Source organism: Chelonoidis abingdonii, chromosome 4, assembly GCF_003597395.2.
Source record: "Chelonoidis abingdonii isolate Lonesome George chromosome 4, CheloAbing_2.0, whole genome shotgun sequence".
Taxonomy (NCBI): Eukaryota; Metazoa; Chordata; order Testudines; family Testudinidae; genus Chelonoidis; species Chelonoidis abingdonii.
The window spans coordinates 40,812,618-40,836,350 of NC_133772.1; the positions used below are offsets into that span (position 1 = coordinate 40,812,618).

The window sequence follows — 23,733 nt, forward strand, 5'->3', positions numbered from 1 at the left end:
AGGAATGTCTGAACATTAAGACTCCTGAAATCTCCTCATGGGTACCTCAAGTATTTAATGCCATGGTCAGCTGATACTTTTAATTGTTTTGCATGTGTTTATGCCAGCTTACTTTGGTGAGTGTAAATGGGTGTGCATATGAGAGAGAGACAAAGAGAAGGAATGAGCAAAATTTACAATGACCCAGTTTACCCAGAATTTTATTTGATATTGATCCCTTTTCATTTAATGGGTTTGGTTTTTCTTTTTTTCAGCTCTGTGACAGCGATGCCTTCACTGTTCTAGGAGAAGTTCGCAAATGTGGCCTAACCGACACTGAGACATGCCTGAAAGGTGTAGCCATCAGCATAAGTGGAGGACAAACTGTATGTAGTAAAAACAGATACCCAACCTTTTGCCTGAATGTTTTTAAAACTGACAGTTACTGGGTAGTTAGCTGTGGATAGGAAGGAAGACCAGAGAAAAAAATTAGTGATCGGTAGCTTGCAAGAAGTGTTTAACCATCACCAACTAGACTCACCATAACTTCTGTTCCTGATGCAGTAGGAACTGTGTTCAGCCTTATGTTGTGCCCAGATGGAAAAATATTTGAACATGGATGGTCCTTGATCCCAAATCCTGTACCAATGAACACACATATGTAATGTTTGTGGTAGATACACACACAAAAAAGAACAGCGCAGCTAGGAAGTCAGCACTGATTTCTGTTCAAATAAGATACAACCTTGATCAAGCAAAAAGAAATCGCAGTGCAGACAATGGAAGTAAAGACGCTGGCAGTTCTCTGGCATTTACATTTTATACAGATTTTCTAAATAATTGCTAGTTATAACAACTATAGAAAATAGTATAATAACAAAAAAAGTTGTGTTGAAAAGTTGATTTTCACTATACCAAGTGTCCAGCCTTTTTCTTCATTTTGAACGATACTAGATATGAAATATTTGGAAAGTGCTGAACAGTTCCTAAACCTACTTGCCAATCACTGTTTTTTGCTTCTTGCCAGATTGTTGTGATCAAATCTTCTGGCAGCGTGTTTGTGAATACGATCTACACCCAGTTGCCATTCTCTGCAGGTATGTTCTTTTAGGAGACATCTGTGGCATTTGTGGACGTTGACTTGGCTAGCCTAGTGCTTTGCTTCTACTCTCCGTTACATTCTTAAGTCAGTTACCCTGCAGGAACCTCTTATTTTTAAAATAATTGTTTTTGCTCGTTCAGTATTTTTGAGTTTGGAGATAATCGGCTATTGTTATGTAACCATTAGAGAACATCTTCTATACACACATACACTATCACGCTGATATTTTCAGACCGAAGTAGTACTGTACGAGTAAAAAGCAAAATCTGAAATACATTGGGACCCAAAAATCAGATCAACAACTTACTGAGCCATGAAGTTGCCCTATGCCTCTTCTGTCTGTTTTCATGGACATTGTTCATCGTTAAAGACTTTCACTCTATCCGGACCTTCTTAGTTTCTTCCCCACATATACAGGAAGTACATGTACTGTATGTGTATCACGTATTTCAAGATTGGAACCTAGGACAAAATCATGTTAGGTAATTCTCATAGAGCCAAAGTCTGTTTGGACACAGAAATTCATGTTCTTCAACTTGTTCCAAAAAAATTACCAGCCTGGAGGCGTGTTCTGCCTGCTTGCTGCCTAGAATAGTAATAGACTAACTTTGTAGCAGATTTTAGATCCAGTTCAAATTAAGTCTCCTTTTTTTCTCCAAGTGATAGCTTCACAATACATGTAGCAGACGCTTAGTATAAAGAGAATCTTTGTAAATAATGGACAGTTGTTTCAATTTTTGATCACATACAAAAATGGGTTTATTGTGTTCTTTGTCCATAGCCAATGTCACTATCTTCAGGCCGTCATCATTCTTCATCATTGTACAAACAAACTTTGGGCTTCAGGTTCAGATGCAGCTTGTACCCATCATGCAACTCTTTGTAAACGTGGACCCGTCCCACAAAGGGCAGACATGTGGTAAGTAGACTTATCTAATAAGTGTCTTTCCTACTGTGGAGAAGCACCATCCAGACTGCTTGTTTAGGTGGGAGACAGGCAGCAGGATCAGAGACAATCAGAGAGTTAGACTGTGATCAGGAATGGAAGCACTGCTGAGCTTTGGTAAGATTAAGATTTGGTAAGATTAGATTTCTCTCTAGGGACTAAGAAGTAGAAGGCTCACTGAATGCTATTTTTATTTTTATGTTATGTTTACTCTGATCAAATATAAGTGTAGTGGTGTTTCAGATGCAGAAGCCAAAAGCATAGCCAATTAGTGGGTTTTGAAGAGTTCTGCAGGGCCCCTGAAATAGCGATAGGAAAAGTAGTCAGGTTAGTCTGATATTCACAGGAAAATGTCCTGAAAGAAAGCTTTCAGAGATACAAAGGTTGTACCAGCAACCCAGAGACATGGGTCTTGAACAAGGTGCATAATCAGGAAGGAGCAGGTTGTGACCTCACTCACTGAAATTACTTTTGACCTTGCATGGGAGATTCAAAATCCTTCTGCTTCCCACTAAGGTCTTTGTGGAAACTTCAACAATATCCAAACAGATGACTTCAAAGCCACAAGTGGCATAGTGGAAGGAACAGCAGCCGCTTTTGCCAATACCTGGAAAACCCAGGGTGACTGTCCTGATGTCAAAAACATCTTTGAGAATCCCTGTACCCTCAGCATAGAAAATGGTATGTTTGTTATAATAATATATATCTTCTACAATTAGAAGACTAAACAAATCTGACAAAAATAGGTGGCAGAAATGAATCCAGATTCTAAATTCCATGTTACATATAGATGGATTTAAAAATTAAATCATAAAAGAAGATTAGCTTGAAAAACAAAGCAATTATTTAACTGTAAGAAATATTAACAGGATGTTGCGACTCATTTTAACTCATCCAGTCTTGCCCACCCATTTTCTGTCAGACAAGACTGAGGTTTTCTCTTAATAAATAATAATAACACTTAAGACTAATAGAGTATTTTAGAGCCTCACAGTAGCCCTGTGAGTTAAGAAGTGAAGTGTTAAGATTCCCATTTTGCATATGGGGAAACTGAGTCATTGAAGAGGTTACCATTCCATCCTGTAAGATGCTGAGTGCCATCTAGAAGGTGTGGTGTGCTCAGAACTTTGCATGTTTGGACTGTATATAACTTGCCCAGTGCCACACAGTGAGTCATGAATCATACTTAGAATTCATTGGTTCAAGGCTCTCAATCTTCTCTTCTAACCAATAAAGAACTTAAGTTTTTAAGGTCCACAAGCCACTCTTTCTGCTGCTAATATGAATTGAGCCATTGGTAATCTACATTGAAAATCTCCTTTTACAAAACACCAGCTCAAGTTTTACTAGCTTAATCAAAGTCAGCCATTGTGATTTAGCGTCAATCAGTTTATGACACGTTCATATTTCTGTACAAAGAGAGTGGGCAGTTTTTTGTGTTTGAAGATATACAGAGCCAAATTCTACTCTTTTTTATGCTTCTGCAAATCCACTGAACACAACGAGCTTACAGTGATGTAACTGGGAAGAGAATTTAACCCATAAAGTGAAACATGAATTCATAGCATTTTCTGTTTTCACAGAAAAATATGCTCAGCACTGGTGTGGACTGCTGACTGATACTCAAGGACCTTTTGCTGAATGCCACTCAACAGTGAATCCAGATGTTTACCACACGGTACTTTGCAAGTTATTTCTTTCACCTTTATAATAGCACCAATAAGAGTCTGATCCCTGATACCAAGCACCAGGAGAAACACGTAGTCACCCAATGCGCTTCTGACAAGTTAATCAGGCTACAATAACGTTCAACTGTAATTTGATTTCATGAAATCTACTCCTTCTCTAAGTAGGCATTTTTCTTTGCACTATCAGGAAGATAAGTTTACTCATTTCACTTTGAATACAACACTGTATTGATTGTAAATATCTGATGTAAATAGTAAAACTATTTTTTCCTCAAATAAAAGGAGGAACATAAAAATACAGCTGCAGCCATCTATTTTACTTCCTTGTAAAGGATTGCATCTTTCTAGCAGGTACTCAGTGTAATTTTCCTTGCAGGGAAGTAATCTAACTTTGTGTGTCTGAAACACTCTTAGACAGCTGACTGCAAAGAAAGAAATGCTTAGATTTTTATACTGATATAAACATACAGACATTAATGGGCCAAATTCTGCTGTCAGTTACATTGATGAAAATCCAGAATAAACCAATTGACATACTTCAGATCTAACTGGGGTAAATTAGAGCACCATTTGGTCCAATAGGTTGCAAAGTGAGTACATCAAGATAGAATTCAGCCCTATAATTCATTATAAGACTAAATAGAGCCAGTGATTTTGACAGGTGAATGCAAAAACTTAAAGGGAAATTTCTTTGGATGGGCAGTTCAGTGATTACTAATGAGTCTTATATGTATTCCTAGAACTGTCTGTTTGACACCTGTAACTGTGAAAAGAGTGAGGATTGTATGTGTGCTGCCCTCTCTACCTATGTCAAAGCCTGTGCTGCCAAAGGAGTCCTGTTGAATGGATGGAGGACCAATGTCTGCAGTAAGTTTTAAAACCATTCACTGGTTAAAAATGATCAGCCAGTGGGCCCTTTATACCAGATTCCAAGAAATCCAGGGCTCTCTCAGTCAAATCTTAAAAGTTTGATGGTGTCCTATCAACAATTCTCTTATGGAATCTAAAGGGTATGAGTAACGGGGGACATAATGAAAGATAAGAAGAAAGTTACTTAAAGAAGATGCTTCATGAGAATGATACCTGCACTGAATGAAAGTCCCAAGGAAATATCAGGGAGTATAAGGCTTTGACTGTCGATTTAATATAATTAGGATGCGTCCTGTTTTATTACTTTAATATACTGATGGTGGAAAGAAGAAAATAAACAAACAAAAAAAATAAACTGTACAAATTAATATGGGTTAAATTCTCCTCTTGTTTAAACTGAAGAAACCTCATTGACAGGAATGGGGTTCTCTAGTGTACCCATCTGAGATAATAATGTGGGGGTAAATTTTGTAGTAGAATCCATGTAAATTACATTATTATTGACCTTACTGCAGAATTTCATCCATTCCATTTTAATCTGTAGACATAGAGGATCTGTTTTATCATACATAATATATCCAAAATGTGGCATTTATAGCCATCATTAAATAAGCTATGAATGTAACATACTTTATTTTACTCTCTCAAGCCATAACCTCGTGCCCCAAATCCCTGGCGTACAGCTATGTTGTCAATTCCTGCCAACCCACTTGCCGATCTTTGAGTGAGCCCGATGTCACATGCAACATCAAGTTCACTCCAGTTGATGGCTGTACCTGTGCAAATGGAACTTACATGGATGAAAATGGCAAATGTGTGCCTGCTACTAGCTGTCCTTGTTATTACAAAGGATCTGTGCTACCTTCTGGAGAGGTTGTTCACGACAATGGTGTCATATGGTAAGAGGTTCTTTAACAAAACCCTGGGGCTGGACACTGGCAATCATGGAATCATATATATTTTATGGAGTCTAGTCAAGTCAAATGAGTTTCTCTCCCGGTTTAAGAATTTTCAGTGTGAAAATCAAAATTATTCATGAATCTTTAGGATTGTCTTTGTTTAGAAATCTTTCTTTAATCCAGTCAACTAACTCAATTAGCCATATTTTCTCTCTGAATTTAAACGGTTTCTTTTAGATTAAAAAAGTCTACCAGTTTGATATTCCCTGTACTTAAAATGAGGAACGCTGGTGAAACGAATAACATTACAGAAGAAACTTTTTAAGTGTAATAATCTATGTCGACAAACTGACTGGGTGGCATTGTCTTAGCATAAGGCACAAGCTTGTTTGTTTTCTGGACAGCTATGGAAGAAATTATATGCAAACAATATACACAATTCTGTTGAAAGGACACTTTCTATCTCTGGCCACAAGGTGGCATTTCAGTATTCCAGATTTCATAAGAAAGACTGGCTGTATGGCAAGATAGAAGCAGCTCTCCATGTAACTAACTATGATTTGAAGCAAACATAATTCCCTTCTCTTTGTCACAGCTCTTGCATACATGGAAAGCTGGACTGCGTTAGAGTGAAACCAGAACCAGGTATAACCTCTCTAAGCTTTATTTTAATTCCCTTTCACGCTTCTGAGTGAACTCAGTTTTATTACAATGATGAAGACAGCAAACATTCAAAACCCAGTAGGGAAATTAACACATCAGAAACTATTTGCATAGCAGTTTTGTAGTAGCGAGGATGTATTTTTTTAAATGCAAAATACCGTTCTTTATATTGTGGAATAGTGGAAACAAAATATGACAAGAACTCAAGGATCTAATCCAGAGCAAGATAAGATCTGGTCATAGTGTTACAGATAAAAAAGAAAAGTGCCTTAGGGAATACATAATAACCACTGAATTTCCTAAAAAGCAAAAATTACTGGATGCCAGTAACTTGATAAATAAAGGGTGAGGGGTGTCCTTTATGAATTGTTTTCCAAAAGGCAAATGTCTATGAGACTTCTTAAAAATGAAAGTCAGCAAAAGGAAGCAAACAATAAAGAAAAATAATATAGCTGTTAATATAGTAACAAGAATCAACAAAGAAATGACGGTAAGATGTATTTCTTAAGAACTGAAAGGTGGTTCAAAGCACTTATCACATATTTCAGTAGGTATTAGGTAAAACCCAAAAGTATAACATACCACAGACTCTATTCTCCATACAGCAGAAGAAAAAACATTAAGATCCAAATATTCCTCATGTGCCAATGACAATTTTTTTAATGACATTCATGGCCAGGGCTCTGGCCATACTTCTGGTTCATATGTTTAATACTACAGCTATTATCAGGTGCTTATCCAAGATGTAGTCCCCAATCCTGCAGTCGCTCCTCAAATAAAAAACTCCCACTGGTGTCAGTGGGAGTTTTAACTGAATAAAGACTGCAGGATTTGGCTACAGTTACCATATCTGTGCTTTGCAGAGGGGGCAATTAAACATGCAGATAACCAGTTCTGTAACTAACTGGTCATTTGTGCATGCAGTTACATTGCATGTGAAAATTATGCATATGCTGTTCTAAAATCTGTCCCATTAATTACGGCACAATTATTACAGGATTAACTGAATTGAAATATATTATATAAAGATTCAAATAGATTTTGTTTCCAAAGTAATGTGTAAATTAGTTGCAAATTTTCTGTACTAACAATAATGAAGACTTGTATTCCAAGTTTACAACTGAAGGCAATGAGCTCCTATATCTGAGGTCATTAATTCTAAACAAAACCTTATGCCCAACTCCATGGCTAAAATGATTTCAGCAGACAGCTAAAATGTGTGACGGAGCAAATGAAGGTTATTGCACCAGTAACTGGAGCATTGTAACTAGACTGTGTTCCTTGGCTTAACTCTAAAATCAGGGCTCTTTGGAGGCATATTCATTACAAATAATTACTGTAGCAATAACTGATAACTTTGTGTTTGATCCCAAATGTCTTATGGCTTTTGTCTCCTGCAGTCTGTGCAGCTCCCATGGTCTACTTTGACTGCAGCAATGTCACCGCAGGCACAGTTGGATCCGAGTGCCAGAAGAGCTGTCAGACTCTTGACATGGGATGCGTAAGTGCCAATTCCTTATGCCCACTTGAAAACATTTTCATATCCTGACCAAAATTAAATCTCTCACACTCTGTGCTGTTGTAGTTGAATCTTTCTTTTCCACTGCCATAATTTATCAAGTGATGTTTTCTCTATGGTTCTTACAGTACAGCACACAGTGCGTCTCTGGCTGCATGTGCCCTAATGATCTAGTGTCAGATGGCAAAGGTGGCTGTATACCTGTTGGGGAATGTCCATGTGTTCACAATGAGGCCTCCTACAATCCAGGAGAAACAATCAAAGTCAACTGTAACACCTGGTAGGTATATGTTGAATAGTTATGGTTTTCACAATCCTAAAGGTACATGTCTGTGTCACTTAAACTTGAGAAGAATCTCATTTTGCTGTAGCAGATTGAAGATTTACAGCACACACTCAAGTGGGGCTCATATTCCATGCAACAGAGGGTGATGATAGATATACACATAACCTGTGCACTAGAATTTGGTTGGCAATGGATCCTTCACTGCAAGAGGGTTAGTAATTAGTTCTGCATTGGTATCTACTGTTGAAATCTAATATTCAGCATTAAAAAAACAAACAAAAAAACAGGCTCTCTTCATTATTTCAAACCCAAACAAGAATAGTTAGTAAATAAGCAGGACAACGGTGGGCTTTATATGCCCTCATCTCCATTAGAGCTTCATGGTAAAACTTTATACCTGCTCAGTCTATTTGCAGTCCCTCAATGGTGCATACATCTCAAAAAATTCTAAAAGCTTTTGAAATCCAAAAGGTTTTTAAATGGCTCTTAATCATAAAACAAATTAATCTTTGGGAATTAATGGGGTCTATGTGCTGTTGGTCCAGGGCTACAATGCATTACTGTTTAGCATGAGTAAACCCTATTTCCCAGTATCATAGGTTTACTGCAGGGGTAGGCAACCTATGGCATGTGTGCCAAAGGCGGCACACAAGCTGATTTTCAGTGGCACTCACACTGCCCACGTCCTGGCCACTGGTCCAAGGGGCTCTGCATTTTAATTTAATTTTAAATGAAGCTTCTTAAACATTTTTAAAACCTTATTTACTTTACGTACAACAATAGTTTAGTTATATATTATAGACTGATAGAAAGAGACCTTCTAAAAACGTTAAAATATATTACTGCATGCAAAACCTTAAAATAGAGTGAATAAATGAAGACTCAGCACACCACTTCTGCAAGGTTGCCAACCCCTGGGTTACTGTATTCTGGGGATAAACAAATTCTGAATCAAATTTACATCTGGATATATAAGGAGAAATGAATATGTTAAAGTATTTTTGTTACATTTGGAGTTTTTTCTCCCTCCTAGCACTTGTAAAAACAGAATGTGGCAATGCACCAATGAATCTTGCCTGGCAACCTGCTCTGTTTATGGAGATGGTCATTACATTACTTTTGATGGCAAACGCTTCAGCTTTAGTGGAGATTGTGAATACACTCTGGTCCAGGTACTGAGCTTCTTTCCTAGGATTATTATACCACTAAAAGTATCTTGTGTTCCTACATGTGGTGACCTTGCCTCACTAACACTAACTATCACTCCTGTTCTCAGGATTACTGTGGTAAGAACAGTACCAGTCTTGGAACCTTCCGAGTTATCACAGAGAACATGCCCTGTGGAACCACTGGGACCACTTGCTCAAAGGCCATTAAAGTCTTCCTAGGGGTGCGTAGCTTCTTTGATAAACTGTGGGGAAGAACATGTGTATCTGGTCTCTGACATGAGCGGGATGCACAATAGATTGTCCAAGGTAGATCTCACTATAAAAATATCCAATCAGACAGTATAACTTTTCCTAGACTTCCAAACTTGCTGCCAGCAATTGTGCTATATCTTAGGAAGAAATTCTATAGAATAATTCAGATAGTTATGGATATATTAAATCTGTTGGTTTTTTAACTGGCATTTCTTCCTATTTCAGAACTATGAACTGGTATTCAGTGATGGAAAGTTTGAAGTGATAGAGAAGGCCCGTGGAGGGGAAGTGCCATACAAGGTCCGTTACATGGGCATCTACATGGTGATTGACACCGACACTGGACTGATTCTCATGTGGGATAAGAAAACCAGCATATTCATCAAGCTCAGCCCAGATTTTAAGGTGAGATTTAGAAGCTGTCTGACTGGGATCAACTCTTATGGATACACTTTGGCGTTATCTCTTGAAGGAGAAAATGGAAGTGCAGTGAAACATAAGAAAGATTGCAACTGCAAGACTGAATGAATTCCTATTGCATATTTTCAGCCTTTCAGTGGTGTCTCAAAATAGATCCTTTACAGAGACTGAATATAGTGGGGTGATAGGCTGCTTCTAAATACATCATTCATGTCCACAAATTACATAATGATTTCATAACTAACTAGCAGCAGAACATTCATTAAAGGTCATTACTAATAAGGTATATTCAAAATTAAATAAAAATAGTTAATTCGTTGTTTTTTTTAAAAAAATTCTAAGAACAAAAGTATGTATCTACTTTACTCCTTTCTTCAGACAGGATTCAGTACAATAAAAAAAAGTGTACATTTTTGGGTAAAGGCATCTTCAGGGAAAAGTGTAAGATGCCTTTGTCACTGAAGACCCAAAGTCTACATTAAATCTGAAAAGTCAGAGTTTCAGTTAATCACAGATGCTGGCAAACATGTTTTATTAGCATTCATCAGTTAGTTTGTTTCTCTATGCAGGGTCAGGTCTGTGGCCTGTGTGGGAACTATGATGGCAATGGCATTAATGACTTTACCACCAGAAGTCAGTCTGTGGTAGAAGACGTGCTGGAGTTTGGAAACAGCTGGAAGGTGTCTCCTACTTGCCCAGATGCCAAAGGCAACAAGGATCCTTGCCGTGCAAACCCTTACAGGAACTCTTGGGCCCAGAAGCAGTGCAGCATAATCAACAGCAAAGTATTCTCTGCCTGTCACTCTCAGGTATAGCAAATCCTCAGGTGGAATCCTTCTAAGCAGGGATTATATTATATACAGAATACCTTAGTTATGCACATTGCGTTGCCACTCCCTGCACTAAACATAAGGATGCTCTACTTGTTTTTTAATGTATATGTACATTTGATTGTGGAAGAAACATCATGGGCTTGATCTGGTTCCACACTGAAGTCAATGGAAAGATTTGACTTCAATGGGAGCTGGATCAGGTCGTTTAAGACCAAACTGGACGCACAGCTAATTCCAGAAGGACTACAGAGAAATTTCACTGAGATTCATTTTCTCTTTTTGCCAAGTAAGCTGGTACATCAAAGAAATACATGACACTTGTACAGATGTCATCAGATAACCCTTTTTATATGGGACAATCACAGGATGTGTTATTCTGTCCAGCAGGATTAGCTTCTGATAATACATTTAATTGATAACAGGACGATTGTTGTGATAGGATGTACTAATCTAATTATATTATTTTTTCCAATTAACTTGTAATGTTCCACAGCTGTTAGGGTAGTCACTTCTCTTATGATTACTAATGCTAGGCATGTCATACACTTGATGTCTGCACTTGAGTTTATAAAGAAAAAGTCTTGTAATTTCCCCCCCAACTTAGACTCTTTTTTTCCAAAATCATAGTTTATTCTTCATGTAGTTCCATTGCTGTGGGGAATGATGTTACATGAGAAAAAGAAAAGAAGGGCATCGATTTCAAACATTTGACTGAAATTTTAGGAGCAGAGAGAATTGCTATTGCAAACAAGATGACAAGTGCATGGAACAAAAATTAAATGTCATGTATTCTTTTTTTAACAGGTTGAACCAAATGAATATTATGAAGCATGTGTGACTGATGCATGTGCCTGTGACACTGGGGGAGATTGTGAATGTTTCTGTACAGCAGTAGCTTCATATGCTCAAGCATGTAATGAGGCTGGGATTTGTGTTGCATGGAGAACCCCATCTATCTGTCGTGAGTATTACCCCATAACTTCATGGAGGGAAAGGGAGAAAAAGAAATAAAGAACGAGAAGGGAAAAAAAAACATAGAGAGAAACAAAGAGGAGTATAGTAGTGTTCCTGAGATGCACTACAATCTGGAAAATAGCAAAATGGCCCAAAGCAAACAGTAAATTATCAATAGAACTATCTACAAAACTTCCTTTTCCAATCTCTCCACACATCTCCAATTGTAGATGTGATTAAAATAAAACTGTGCCCCCGTGATTGTATTAGTTGTTAAATTACTGTATTATCTAGTTACAGCTTGTGATATACCACTGCCATCCTAGATAGATAGATAGATAGATAGATGTTATCTGTCACACTGTAAGTAAATAGCAATGTATAGTAGCAGCTGAAAATTGTACGTTCCAGTTAATTGACTTTTATGCTTTCTGTCAGTGTCTTGTAGAGGCTTTGTAACATCACTGAACTCAATACAACTGTAGAAGTAAGATAATCATATTGAATTAGAAACAGGATAACTACTGTTCAATACTTGCAGAATTATGCTGGTGTTATGGGATTTGTACACAACATATGGATAGCTATGAAGCAGTTTAGAAACATTTTGTTACATGTAATATTTTCACTCATTTTCCCCTCTTCCAGCTCTGTTCTGTGATTACTACAACCCGCAAGGAGAATGTGAGTGGCACTACAAGCCTTGTGGGTCCCCTTGTATGAAGACCTGCAGGAACCCAAGTGGAAAATGCCTTCATGAGTTACAAGGCTTGGAAGGTGAAATGCATTATATATATCTCACTCTACTTATAAAAGCTAATTAAAAATTCCTAACTAAAATTCCTTCTTCTCAATATATTTCATATTTTTATTAGAACGTACAAGCCAGATAAGTGATTATGGAGTTTTCTGAATTGTATGTAATTCTCTAAAGAGGTCATGATCCTCTTTGGGATTAAAATCCAAATTATTGCATTTAAACACCGAGAGAAATTTATGCTATGGCAGCAATATGCATCATGTCACTCAGGGTGAAATTCCACCCCTCAAAAAGAAATCAATGCAGGGTTTAGATAGTTGTCTAGAGACACCCACAGTGTAAGAGATCCAGTGTCAACATAACTCTCTTTGTTACTGCAGGCTGCTATCCAAAGTGTCCAGAGAACAAGCCCTATTTTGATGAAGATGATATGGAGTGTGTCAAACAATGTGGCTGTTATGATACCAAGGGAAAATATTACAAGCCAGGAACACCCATTCCTTCAGAAGAGAACTGTCAATCATGGTAAGCTTAGCTGTATGAGGATTTCAGGAGGATCCTAATATAATGTACTAGCCATTAAACTCCATTGTTTGCTAACAGGAATTGGTCTTGTGCCTACTGTGCATAAATTACTAATGAGTACATAAACCACTTTTATTTCTGGGATTGGGAAGGGAAAGGATCATGATCTGAAATTCTTTCCTTTGGAGTGATTTGCTTGAAGCATATTTCTCTGTTTTATTGCACATTCTGTATTATCTTTAAAAAAAAGACATTCTTTGTACTGCATTTAGGAAACAAATTGACAAGGTATTATTGAAATCATTATCTAAAATTGCTCTATAGCTTAATTCTGTTCATTTGTTTTTGCTATTGTCCTGGCATGTATCTATCTAGAAAAGTCCTTCCATATTTTTATGTTTTATTTTTTGTAACTGATTTCGTTACACAGATATTTACTTAGGGACATATTCTGATATGCTTCTCGTGCTAAATAGCAAGTTACTTCACAAAGTCAATAGGACTACTTGCAGAGCACAGTGTTAGTCTGTGTGAACAAAGGTAACTGAATTTAGCCCTTAATTAGTAAGTGAGAAATCCCTATCTTTGTGCACAACCTGAGTAAACTGACTGTGTTCTCACAGGGGTGTACCATTGAGGTCTGAGGAGAAGGGTAATCCTCATCACTAGGCTGCAGAGCAGGTAAAGAAACTCTCTGGCAGCTATTTCAACCTAAGAGCAACAATCATTCCTCCACCACCATCCTTGCTGCACTTCCCCTCCACTGGGGGGAAGTGGTCAGTGGATCCCTTCCTGCAGCCTCCAAAACCTTCTTCTGTGGCATCATGGAAGGGATGCAGTGCAGGGTATTGTTAGTAGGCACAGATGGTGTTACAAATCCTGTCTGCAGATTGAAAGGAGCCTGCCCATCCTGCCTTTCTGCAGCTGAAGTGCACCGGTCTGAGAGCTCAGGGCCCTCCTTGAACAGAATGGATGAGAACATGACTTGGAGAAAGATTAGGTCTTTTTGAGCTTACCCACACAACTTTTCTCCATGAACTTCATTTTGTTGCTTGGGATATAAATGCAAGAGAAACAGCTAAACAGTAAAATGTATGTGGTTATCCTTTATGCATCTTCAGTCCCATATTTCTTTTCTCTTTTCCCCCCCAGTGAATGCACAATGAATGGCATTAAGTGTGAATATGATGAAGATGGTATGTTGACAAAGCAGCTTTTATCTGAACATAAAATTTTTGGAACAATCCATTCCATATTACAGGAAATCTAATGATGACATTCTCCTTTGGTTTACAGAATGCCACTGTACATATGATGGAAAGCAATATCAGTATGACGATGTCATCTACAACACTACAGATGGTATTGGCGGGTGTATCATTGCAACTTGTGGTCACAATGGAACAATTGATAGAAAAGTCTATGCATGTTCTACACCCTTAACCACAACACCATTTTCATTTTCCTCTTCAACACCTATATCCACCACTACAGGTATATTTTTAATGAATACATGAGCTCACTGTACTCTTACTTGCTGCTGAGTGAAGTTTACCTACCAAACCATGCTTATAACTCTAACGAATGGATCGGAAACTCAAAAACTAACAAGACCTATTTTTATTTGCATTTTGTATATTTTATATAGTTTTGGTCATAGCTAGAAAACAAATTGAAACATGAAAATATAGAAAATAAAACCACTGGGCATGATTTTGATATTATCTTTGCTCAAATTCAGACAGATTCATTAGAAAACTATCCCATGGGTATTTTATAAACTGTTGTGGTAACTGATTCTATACCATTCTTTTTAAACTGCTATATAGAAAATTTCCACAGCTAGTAATCTTCACAGTCATAGAATCATTCCCTATTATTCATTTATTAAATTGCAGAATGACTAATTTCTCCTAAAATCCCAGTCAGTATCATAGTATTTTGAAAATGCAGTTAGTAAATGGATAGCTCAGACTGCAATACTGAGATACTATGTGTTTCACCTCTAGATCTCTGGTTTAATCTGTCCCAGATTGGTAATGCCTGAAAGTCATGACCATCTGATGGCTGTTTGGTAGCACACATGAGATTAGTTAGTCATTTTAGTATAGTTCTTAGTGCTACATCACAGAAACTGCCAGCATAGTTGACATTAACTGGCAACTTTTCAGAAGTTTCAGAGAGGCCTGCATTGAATCAGCAAGGAGCATGAACTACTCTCTCCACCCAAGAGATGGTCTCTTACAAAGAGACCTGAAGCACATTAGGGCAGCACAAGGAAACTTATACCCCTGATTCAACCCTGCAGTAATTGTTCTATGAACAAATAGAGAGGAGTGCAAGCAATGTGACATGTTGATGAGCAGTAAATTTATATAACAAATAAATTAAGCGCATATGCGGCCTACTCCAGAGTTCATTGAATTCAACTATGTCTTTCCATAGCTTTCCATAGCTTCAGTGGGATTTGGATCAGGGCCTTAATGTTCATGAGAAGGTGCAAACATGCTGCACAACATAGAAAATTTTATGCAAAGATGTTTTTCCCCAAGTGTGCAAATTATGCATGTGTAACTTAGGCAACTGTTTTTGAAATTTTGGTAATTACTTTTTATCCTAGCACATCACAAGAAATAAGGGACATGCCCCTGGAACTGATAAATCCAGGCATACCAGCAAATTCATATGTTGCAATTATTTTCATTATTTGAATGGATATTCATTATAATTTAACTAGCCTAATAAATGGATATATTTTTGAGCTCAGTATACTAGCTCATGCCCTTTGTCAAGTGCCTAGACAAGCCCCTCTTCCTACAGCTGATAGCTCACATCACACCCAGTCTATTTGGTATAATAGAAAAGAGAATATTTGCTTGAATTTCTTAGTATTCTTCATTTAAAATTGAAGGTTTCATACTAAATTTTCATTCTTTTTGGTTTTTAACCACAGTGACACCAACTACATCAGTCTGTGTTCGTGAAGTATGCCAGTGGTCACAATGGTATGATGTGAGCTATCCAGGGTCTGGGATCAACGATGGAGATTTCGACACATTTGATAATTTAAGAGCCAAAGGTTACAAAGTTTGCAAAGCTCCAAAGGCTGTTGAATGCAGATCTGAGAAGTTCCCTAACACACCATTAAGTGAACTAGAGCAAAAAGTAGAATGTAGTACAACAATGGGACTAATATGTTATAATAAGGATCAGCATCAAATGATCTGCGACAACTTCCAGATAAAAATATTATGCTGTAGCTTTGTACCATGTGAATATACAACTCCTGCTACCACAACACCTGCGGAGACTACAACACCCATCACAAAAACGACCACTTCAGAAACTACTGTAACCAGTATATCTTCAACAACTACAGCACTACCTACTACCACAGAACCTAAAACAACTACTCTTTCAACAAGTACCATGACCTCCAAAACTCCTTCAACAACTCCAGTCACAGAAACAATGAGTGTGTCAACTTCAACTCTTAGAACCACAGCTCCATCAACAACAATCCCTGAAACAACTGCTAGCCCTTCAACAGAAACTGTATATACTACAGGAGAAATCACATCCGTAACACCTTGTAAACCAAAATGCAACTGGTCTGAATGGTATGATGTCCATTTGCCCAGCCTGGACAATAAAGGAGATTCTGAAACATATGATGATATTAGAGCAGCAGGAAAAATGATCTGCAGCAAACCTGAAAATATACAATGTCGAGCCGAGAAGTTCCCAGAAAAATCAATTGATAACATTGACCAAATTGTCCAGTGCAATGTATCCTTTGGACTTGTCTGCAGGAATGAAGATCAGGAAGGAGTGCTCCAAATGTGTTATAACTATCAAATAAAAGTATTGTGCTGTGATGATTTTAGTCATTGCCCATCCAGATCCACTACTACAGAAACAACAACAACTGCAGGCACAACTATTGTTTCAACAGAACCTTCCACCCAGACTCCTACAACTACAGAAACTACAACTTCAACCATAAGAACTACACCTTCAACCACCACCACAACAGAAACCACAACCAAAGAAGTTAAAACAACTACTCCTTTAACAACCACCCCTATCGAAACTACAACAACCACAACTACACCTTTCACTACCACAACCACAGAAACTATAACTACTCCAGGCACATCCATTGTTTCAACAGTAACTTCCACCCAGACTCCTACAACTACAGAAACTACAACTTCAACCATAAGAACTACACCTTCAACCACCACCAGCATAGAAACTACAGCAGTCACAACTACACCTTTCACTGCCACAACCACACAAACTACAACCACCACAGGTACTATGACCATGACAACTCGTCAAACTACTACTACAATACCAACCACTACTCCCATAACCGCAACACCAATTCTGGACACTTTTACTACTACAACTACTTCACCAACCAATACTCAAACCACCACCACTGAGTTTACCACAATAGTAAATAAAACCACTACACTAACAACCACTGAAACCACCACTGCTGCAACTGCTACACCTATTTCAACAACAAAACCTACATCATCAATAACAGTAACAACTACTCCAGCAATAACCACAATCTCAGAAACTACAACAGCTGTGACAACTGTTCCTCTAACAACTGCTGGTTGTATTAAAGAACTATGTGAATGGTCACAATGGTATGACATAAGTTACCCAGGGTCTGCTATCAATGATGGAGATTTTGATACATTTAAGAATATAAGAGCCAAAGGATACAAAGTATGCAAAGCTCCAAAGGCTGTGGAATGCAGAGCAGAAAGATTCCCTAACACACCATTGAATGAGTTGGAGCAAAAAGTAATATGCAGTAAAACAGAAGGGCTGATATGTTACAACAAAGATCAACTTCCACCAATCTGCTATAATTACCAGATCAAAATTGAATGTTGCCAAAATGTAATTGTATCATGCCCACCAACCACCCCAGCCACTACAACAACAGTAACAACCACCCCAGCCACTACCCCAATTGTAACAACTACCCCAGCCACTACAACAACAGTAACAACCACCCCAGCAACTACCCCAATTGTAACAACTACCCCAGCCATTACCCCAATAGGAACAACCACCCCAACTACTACTCCAATAGAAAGAACCACCTCAGCTACTACACCAATAGTAAAAACCACCCCAGCCACAACAACGACAGTAACAACCACCCCAGCCACTAAAACGGCAGTAACAACCACCCCAGCCACAACAACGACAGTAACAACCAGGACAACAGCAACCACAAAAAAAATTATTACCCATATAAAGACAACTAATACACCTCGAACCGAACCTATACAAAAAGAAACGACTAAAGGAACATCAAGTACAACTAAAGAAACCACATTGGTGAGTAAAACAACACCAGAAAGAACTCCAGTCACAACAACATCAACAATCTCCACAACACTGCCAAATACCACAATTGTAGAAACCACAACTAGTGAAGCAACCCAAAGCACAGTCACTACAGGTAGCACCACTCTACCTACCACAGAAATCCCCACAACATCGCCCATACCCACAACTCCAAGAACAACCACTTCCTCAACTACAAAGTGTCAACCAACATGCACATGGTCCAAATGGTTTGATGTTGATTTTCCCTCTTCTGGACCTAAAGAAGGAGACATGGAAACCTATAACAACATAAGGGCAGCAGGAGAGATAATCTGCGCAAAGCCTGCAAATATTGAGTGTAGGGCAGAAAACCACCCAGACATAAGCATCGATGAGGTTGGTCAAATTGTGCAGTGCGATGTCAATTTGGGGCTAGTGTGCAAAAATGAGGATCAAATCGGTAAATTTAAAATGTGTTTCAACTATCAGATACGTGTTTTGTGCTGTCAAGAAAACCTTAACTGCCCAACCCCAACCAGTAGTATTGCAACCACAACTATACGTACGCCACCAACTACAGTCACAAAAACCACCACTGAAGTCACAACTTCTACTAAACCACCAGGAACTACCACTGCTGAAACAACTCCAATCACTACACCTAAAACAACAACCAGAAGCACAACGGGCACCACCTCTCTGCCTACCAAAGAAATCACCACAACGTCAACGATCTCCACAACACTGCCAACTACCACATCCGTAGAAGCCACGACTAGTGAAGCAACCCAAAGCACAACCACTACAGGTAGCACCACTCTACCTACCACAGAAATCCCCACAACATCGCCCATACCCACAACTCCAAGAACAACCACTTCCTCAACTACAAAGTGTCAACCAACATGCACATGGTCCAAATGGTTTGATGTTGATTTTCCCTCTTCTGGACCTAAAGAAGGAGACATGGAAACCTATAACAACATAAGGGCAGCAGGAGAGATAATCTGCGCAAAGCCTGCAAATATTGAGTGTAGGGCAGAAAACCACCCAGACATAAGCATCGATGAGGTTGGTCAAATTGTGCAGTGCGATGTCAATTTGGGGCTAGTGTGCAAAAATGAGGATCAAATCGGTAAATTTAAAATGTGTTTCAACTATCAGATACGTGTTTTGTGCTGTCAAGAAAACCTTAACTGCCCAACCCCAACCAGTAGTATTGCAACCACAACTATACGTACGCCACCAACTACAGTCACAAAAACCACCACTGAAGTCACAACTTCTACTAAACCACCAGGAACTACCACTGCTGAAACAACTCCAATCACTACACCTAAAACAACAACCAGAAGCACAACGGGCACCACCTCTCTGCCTACCAAAGAAATCACCACAACGTCAACGATCTCCACAACACTGCCAACTACCACATCCGTAGAAGCCACGACTAGTGAAGCAACCCAAAGCACAACCACTACAGGTAGCACCACTCTACCTACCACAGAAATCCCCACAACATCGCCCATACCCACAACTCCAAGAACAACCACTTCCTCAACTACAAAGTGTCAACCAACATGCACATGGTCCAAATGGTTTGATGTTGATTTTCCCTCTTCTGGACCTAAAGAAGGAGACATGGAAACCTATAACAACATAAGGGCAGCAGGAGAGATAATCTGCGCAAAGCCTGCAAATATTGAGTGTAGGGCAGAAAACCACCCAGACATAAGCATCGATGAGGTTGGTCAAATTGTGCAGTGCGATGTCAATTTGGGGCTAGTGTGCAAAAATGAGGATCAAATCGGTAAATTTAAAATGTGTTTCAACTATCAGATACGTGTTTTGTGCTGTCAAGAAAACATAAATTGTCCTGAAACAACTTCACTTTTGCCAACAACGCCCACACGAGTAACCACTCCAATTACTGCACGTACACAAACAGGAACAACAGAAGTAACCATGACAACTACTCACTGCTTTTGCCACATTCAGGACAATGTTTTTGCACCTGGTAAGTCTTTAACAATCCATTAGAATATATTTAAAACAGATTTTATGTCATTTTTAGCAGATATTTTAACTACAGTACAGATTGGAATTATATTAAAATTTGACATAGTCAAATTGAACTAGTGCAGATTTTTCAATGATTATTTTATGTTTTCTCTTTTTATTTTGTATTTTGTGTATTCTAATGGTTGTTTTTTATAGGTGAAATGATTTACAATGAAACAGACAAGGATGGATGTAATTTTTATGCCATTTGTAGTAAAAATTGTTCAGTGGAGCGATTTAAGGGACAATGTAAATCAACAACTCCAGCAACAACAACTACACCTACACCTACAACGTCAACATCTATACCAACTATGACTCCCACTGCAACAGTTAGTTCAACCACTAAAATTGAGTGTCCTGATGCTAAACCTCCCAGAAAGGTATCGATCTCTTATCTTGTACAGCCTTGAAAATACCTTTAATATTAATGGGACTTGCAGGAAAGGACATTATAAATTATTCAAAACTGAAAGACGGCATATTTTTTTAAACGATTCTTGTGGTACAGAATGTGCAAAATTGGTATAAAACTCTTGTATGCTAGTCTGAATATTACCAGTTAACTTGTGCAACCTGATATCTGCAAATTTCGAAGAGAATTAATCTTCCAAAATATTTTTATTGCAAATGAAGTGGATAGCTATTTATTCTCTCCATTCTGTAATGGCCAATCTTGCCCCTTCTGTACACTGGAGTAAGAGATGGGGATGCCTCTTACTCCTGGGTATGATAGCTCTACACTGGACTGAGAAATCTTGAGTATGCTAAAGATAGTGTGGAAAACTCTGTGTCTTTGGGCCTACTCTACATTGTAACCCACAGAGATGCTTATGGTGTGGTAATCTCCCTTGTGCCTTGACCAACATCCCTTTGCATAACCCAAGCTCTCACTCTCATGATGGCCTTTGGGCAGTGGTATCATATACATTCCAAGGGCAAAGGGGCAATATGATTCCTCTGGGTTAAAAGACACCTTCAAAAATTACCTCTATAGCCTTGGTATAGGTGGGAGTTTCAGGGAGGATGTCACTTCCTCCCTACTCTGATCATCGCTGGGGAGAGATCTCTTATGCTAACATGAGTTGCTTATCTCCTGACTGACAACTCCATTTCTGATGTATAATGCAGTGGAGATCTCCAGGCTTTGTTGCTCATTTAAGTTTACTCTGGCTGAGTCTCAACAGAGACTCACATATGAAAAATAATGGAAGTTCTGTGCATGCAGTGGTGCACTGATGTCATCTACAAGAATTCTGTGAGGAAATGTGTAGGGTCACGAACTCCTCTCCCTTTGCCACAGTCCAGATTTAGGGCACTCAGCGAAGCTACAGAGCTTCCCCTGCTGTCCTCAGTATTCCCGTGGTACTGTGTGTCCAAGAAACCTGACTATGCTTTGGAACACCAAATGGTACATTGGCACAGAGCACCATACTGCCAGGGTTTAATCTTAAGGTTTTCTTTTGCCATAGACACAAAAGTAGTAGGAATATTATCATAAGGCAGAGCAAAACAAATGCCTGTAGACAAGGCTGCATAACCCTTTCCATTATAACTGTCTGTTTTCAGTTTTTTTATAAGTTTCAACATTTTCTTTGATTAGCTGCTTTGGGTTGAATTGTTTTAGAAGGTTTCAGCAAAAACGGTGCCACTACTGCTTATCTATTTATAGTGTAAAATGTACTGCACAATAACTGTCACCAACATTTCCAAAACATGGATTCAAACATGAGAGAAGAAATATATCATAAGAAACATACCCCCCAAACACTGTAAGCATCATAACATTTTGGAACTAAAAATCTGTATAAAGTTCAAACCTAATTGTAAGATCTTGTGACACCACTTTTTTTTTTTAAAACAGACAGGTGAAACATGGAAGATATCCAACTGTACCACTGCAACTTGCGAGGGCAATAACAAAGTTGTTATACAGAAAGTGAAATGCCCACCTGTCAAGAATATTACCTGCGCCAACGGATACCCACCAGTAAAGGTCTTCAGTGAGGATGGCTGCTGTTACCACTATGAATGTGAATGTAAGTGACAACTAAATTAAGGAAGAACATCGCTGAAAATACACAAAATACTTAAATAGAATATATGGGGATTTGTTTTTCATGGTTCCAGGGCTATCTAGAAGGTTGTGTTACTGGCTTAATTTTCTAATTTTTTTCTTGTAAACTTATTTTAGTCTTAGCATCTACATTTTTCCTCTTTACCAGGTGTTTGTAGCGGCTGGGGTGACCCTCACTACATTACATTTGATGGAATCTATTACACATTCCTTGACAACTGCACATATACCCTGGTGAAGCAGATTACCCCTAAATATGACAACTTCCGTGTTGACATTGACAATTACTTCTGCAATGCGGAAGATGGACTTTCCTGTCCTCAGTCCATTATTGTTTACTACAAGTACACAGTGGTAGTGCTGACACGTGAACTCTATAATGGAGTGATGGCTAATAAGGTAAAATATAATTCTTTAAAGTTTTTGCATTGTTTCTATTAGTTTCCTATTTCAGCAAAACAGAAATAAGGTGTACAGACATTTGTCTGAACCTCATGTGAAATATTGAAGGCATTTGTGTTCATTATAGCACAGAAATGCTTAGGCAGAAGGCATCATAGGATAAAAAATATTATGCCAATTCTCAAGAAGCAAACATAAAATAGAAGGTTTAGGGAGCTAGAGCTATCCTTACTGGAAAAATAGAAAATTATGAAAGAGGTGGATGCATTTGTCAGAGTTAAATTCCCACGAGTGAAGAAGTTCAAAAACTAGGGAACATGTGGTATTCTAAAGCATAAGAGTAAAGTCATCAAATGAAATTAATAGGGAGCAGGTTTAAAACAAATAAAAGGAAGTATTTCTTCACACAATGCACGGTCAACCTGTGGAACTCCTTGCCAGAGGATGTTGTGAAGGCTAAGACCATAACAGGGTTAAGAAAAGAACTAGATAAATTCATGGAGTACAAGACCATAAATGACTATTAGCCAGGATGGCTAGGAATGGTGTCCCTAGCCTCTGTTTGCCAGAAACTAGGAATGAGCGACAGGGGATGGATCACTTGAAGATTAGTTGTTCTGTTGATTCCCTCTGGGGCACCTGGCACTGGCCACTGTCAGAAGACAGGATACTGGGCTATATGGACCTTTGGTCTGACCCAGTAGGGTCATTCTTATATTCCTATGTAAGATTAGATTATGAGTTCTAGCACGAGACGCAAACCCATGGAATATGTTACTGAGGCAGGTGAATGAAGCAAGATATTCTGGTTTTGGATCCAATTAAGACACAGTCTTTTGTAAGGGCTGGTGTGGAAATGCATTGCTCCTGGGGGACTTCTGTCTGATGCAAACTCATATATTATGTGCAAAAAATCAATACAAAGGAGCACAGATATACAGCAGAAGACCAATTCTCCTCTGAT

General features: G+C 38.4%; 1 protein-coding gene across 1 annotated transcript in view; it reads left to right on the forward strand.

Annotated features, from left to right (window-relative positions):
• Positions 1-23,733, forward strand: part of LOC116829757 (mucin-5AC) — a 52,099-nt gene that overhangs the window by 13,413 nt on the left and 14,953 nt on the right. The window contains exons 12-34 of the mRNA XM_032788785.1: positions 255-365; positions 1,007-1,076; positions 1,863-2,000; positions 2,544-2,708; positions 3,611-3,705; positions 4,456-4,582; positions 5,235-5,484; positions 6,080-6,129; positions 7,548-7,648; positions 7,795-7,946; positions 8,986-9,124; positions 9,229-9,342; positions 9,599-9,778; positions 10,363-10,602; positions 11,431-11,587; positions 12,229-12,357; positions 12,721-12,865; positions 14,018-14,061; positions 14,162-14,359; positions 15,819-20,246; positions 20,447-20,673; positions 22,155-22,329; positions 22,516-22,766. Coding sequence (XP_032644676.1) covers positions 255-365; positions 1,007-1,076; positions 1,863-2,000; positions 2,544-2,708; positions 3,611-3,705; positions 4,456-4,582; positions 5,235-5,484; positions 6,080-6,129; positions 7,548-7,648; positions 7,795-7,946; positions 8,986-9,124; positions 9,229-9,342; positions 9,599-9,778; positions 10,363-10,602; positions 11,431-11,587; positions 12,229-12,357; positions 12,721-12,865; positions 14,018-14,061; positions 14,162-14,359; positions 15,819-20,246; positions 20,447-20,673; positions 22,155-22,329; positions 22,516-22,766 — 7,686 coding nt within the window. The remainder of the gene's footprint in view (positions 1-254; positions 366-1,006; positions 1,077-1,862; positions 2,001-2,543; positions 2,709-3,610; positions 3,706-4,455; positions 4,583-5,234; positions 5,485-6,079; positions 6,130-7,547; positions 7,649-7,794; positions 7,947-8,985; positions 9,125-9,228; positions 9,343-9,598; positions 9,779-10,362; positions 10,603-11,430; positions 11,588-12,228; positions 12,358-12,720; positions 12,866-14,017; positions 14,062-14,161; positions 14,360-15,818; positions 20,247-20,446; positions 20,674-22,154; positions 22,330-22,515; positions 22,767-23,733) is intronic.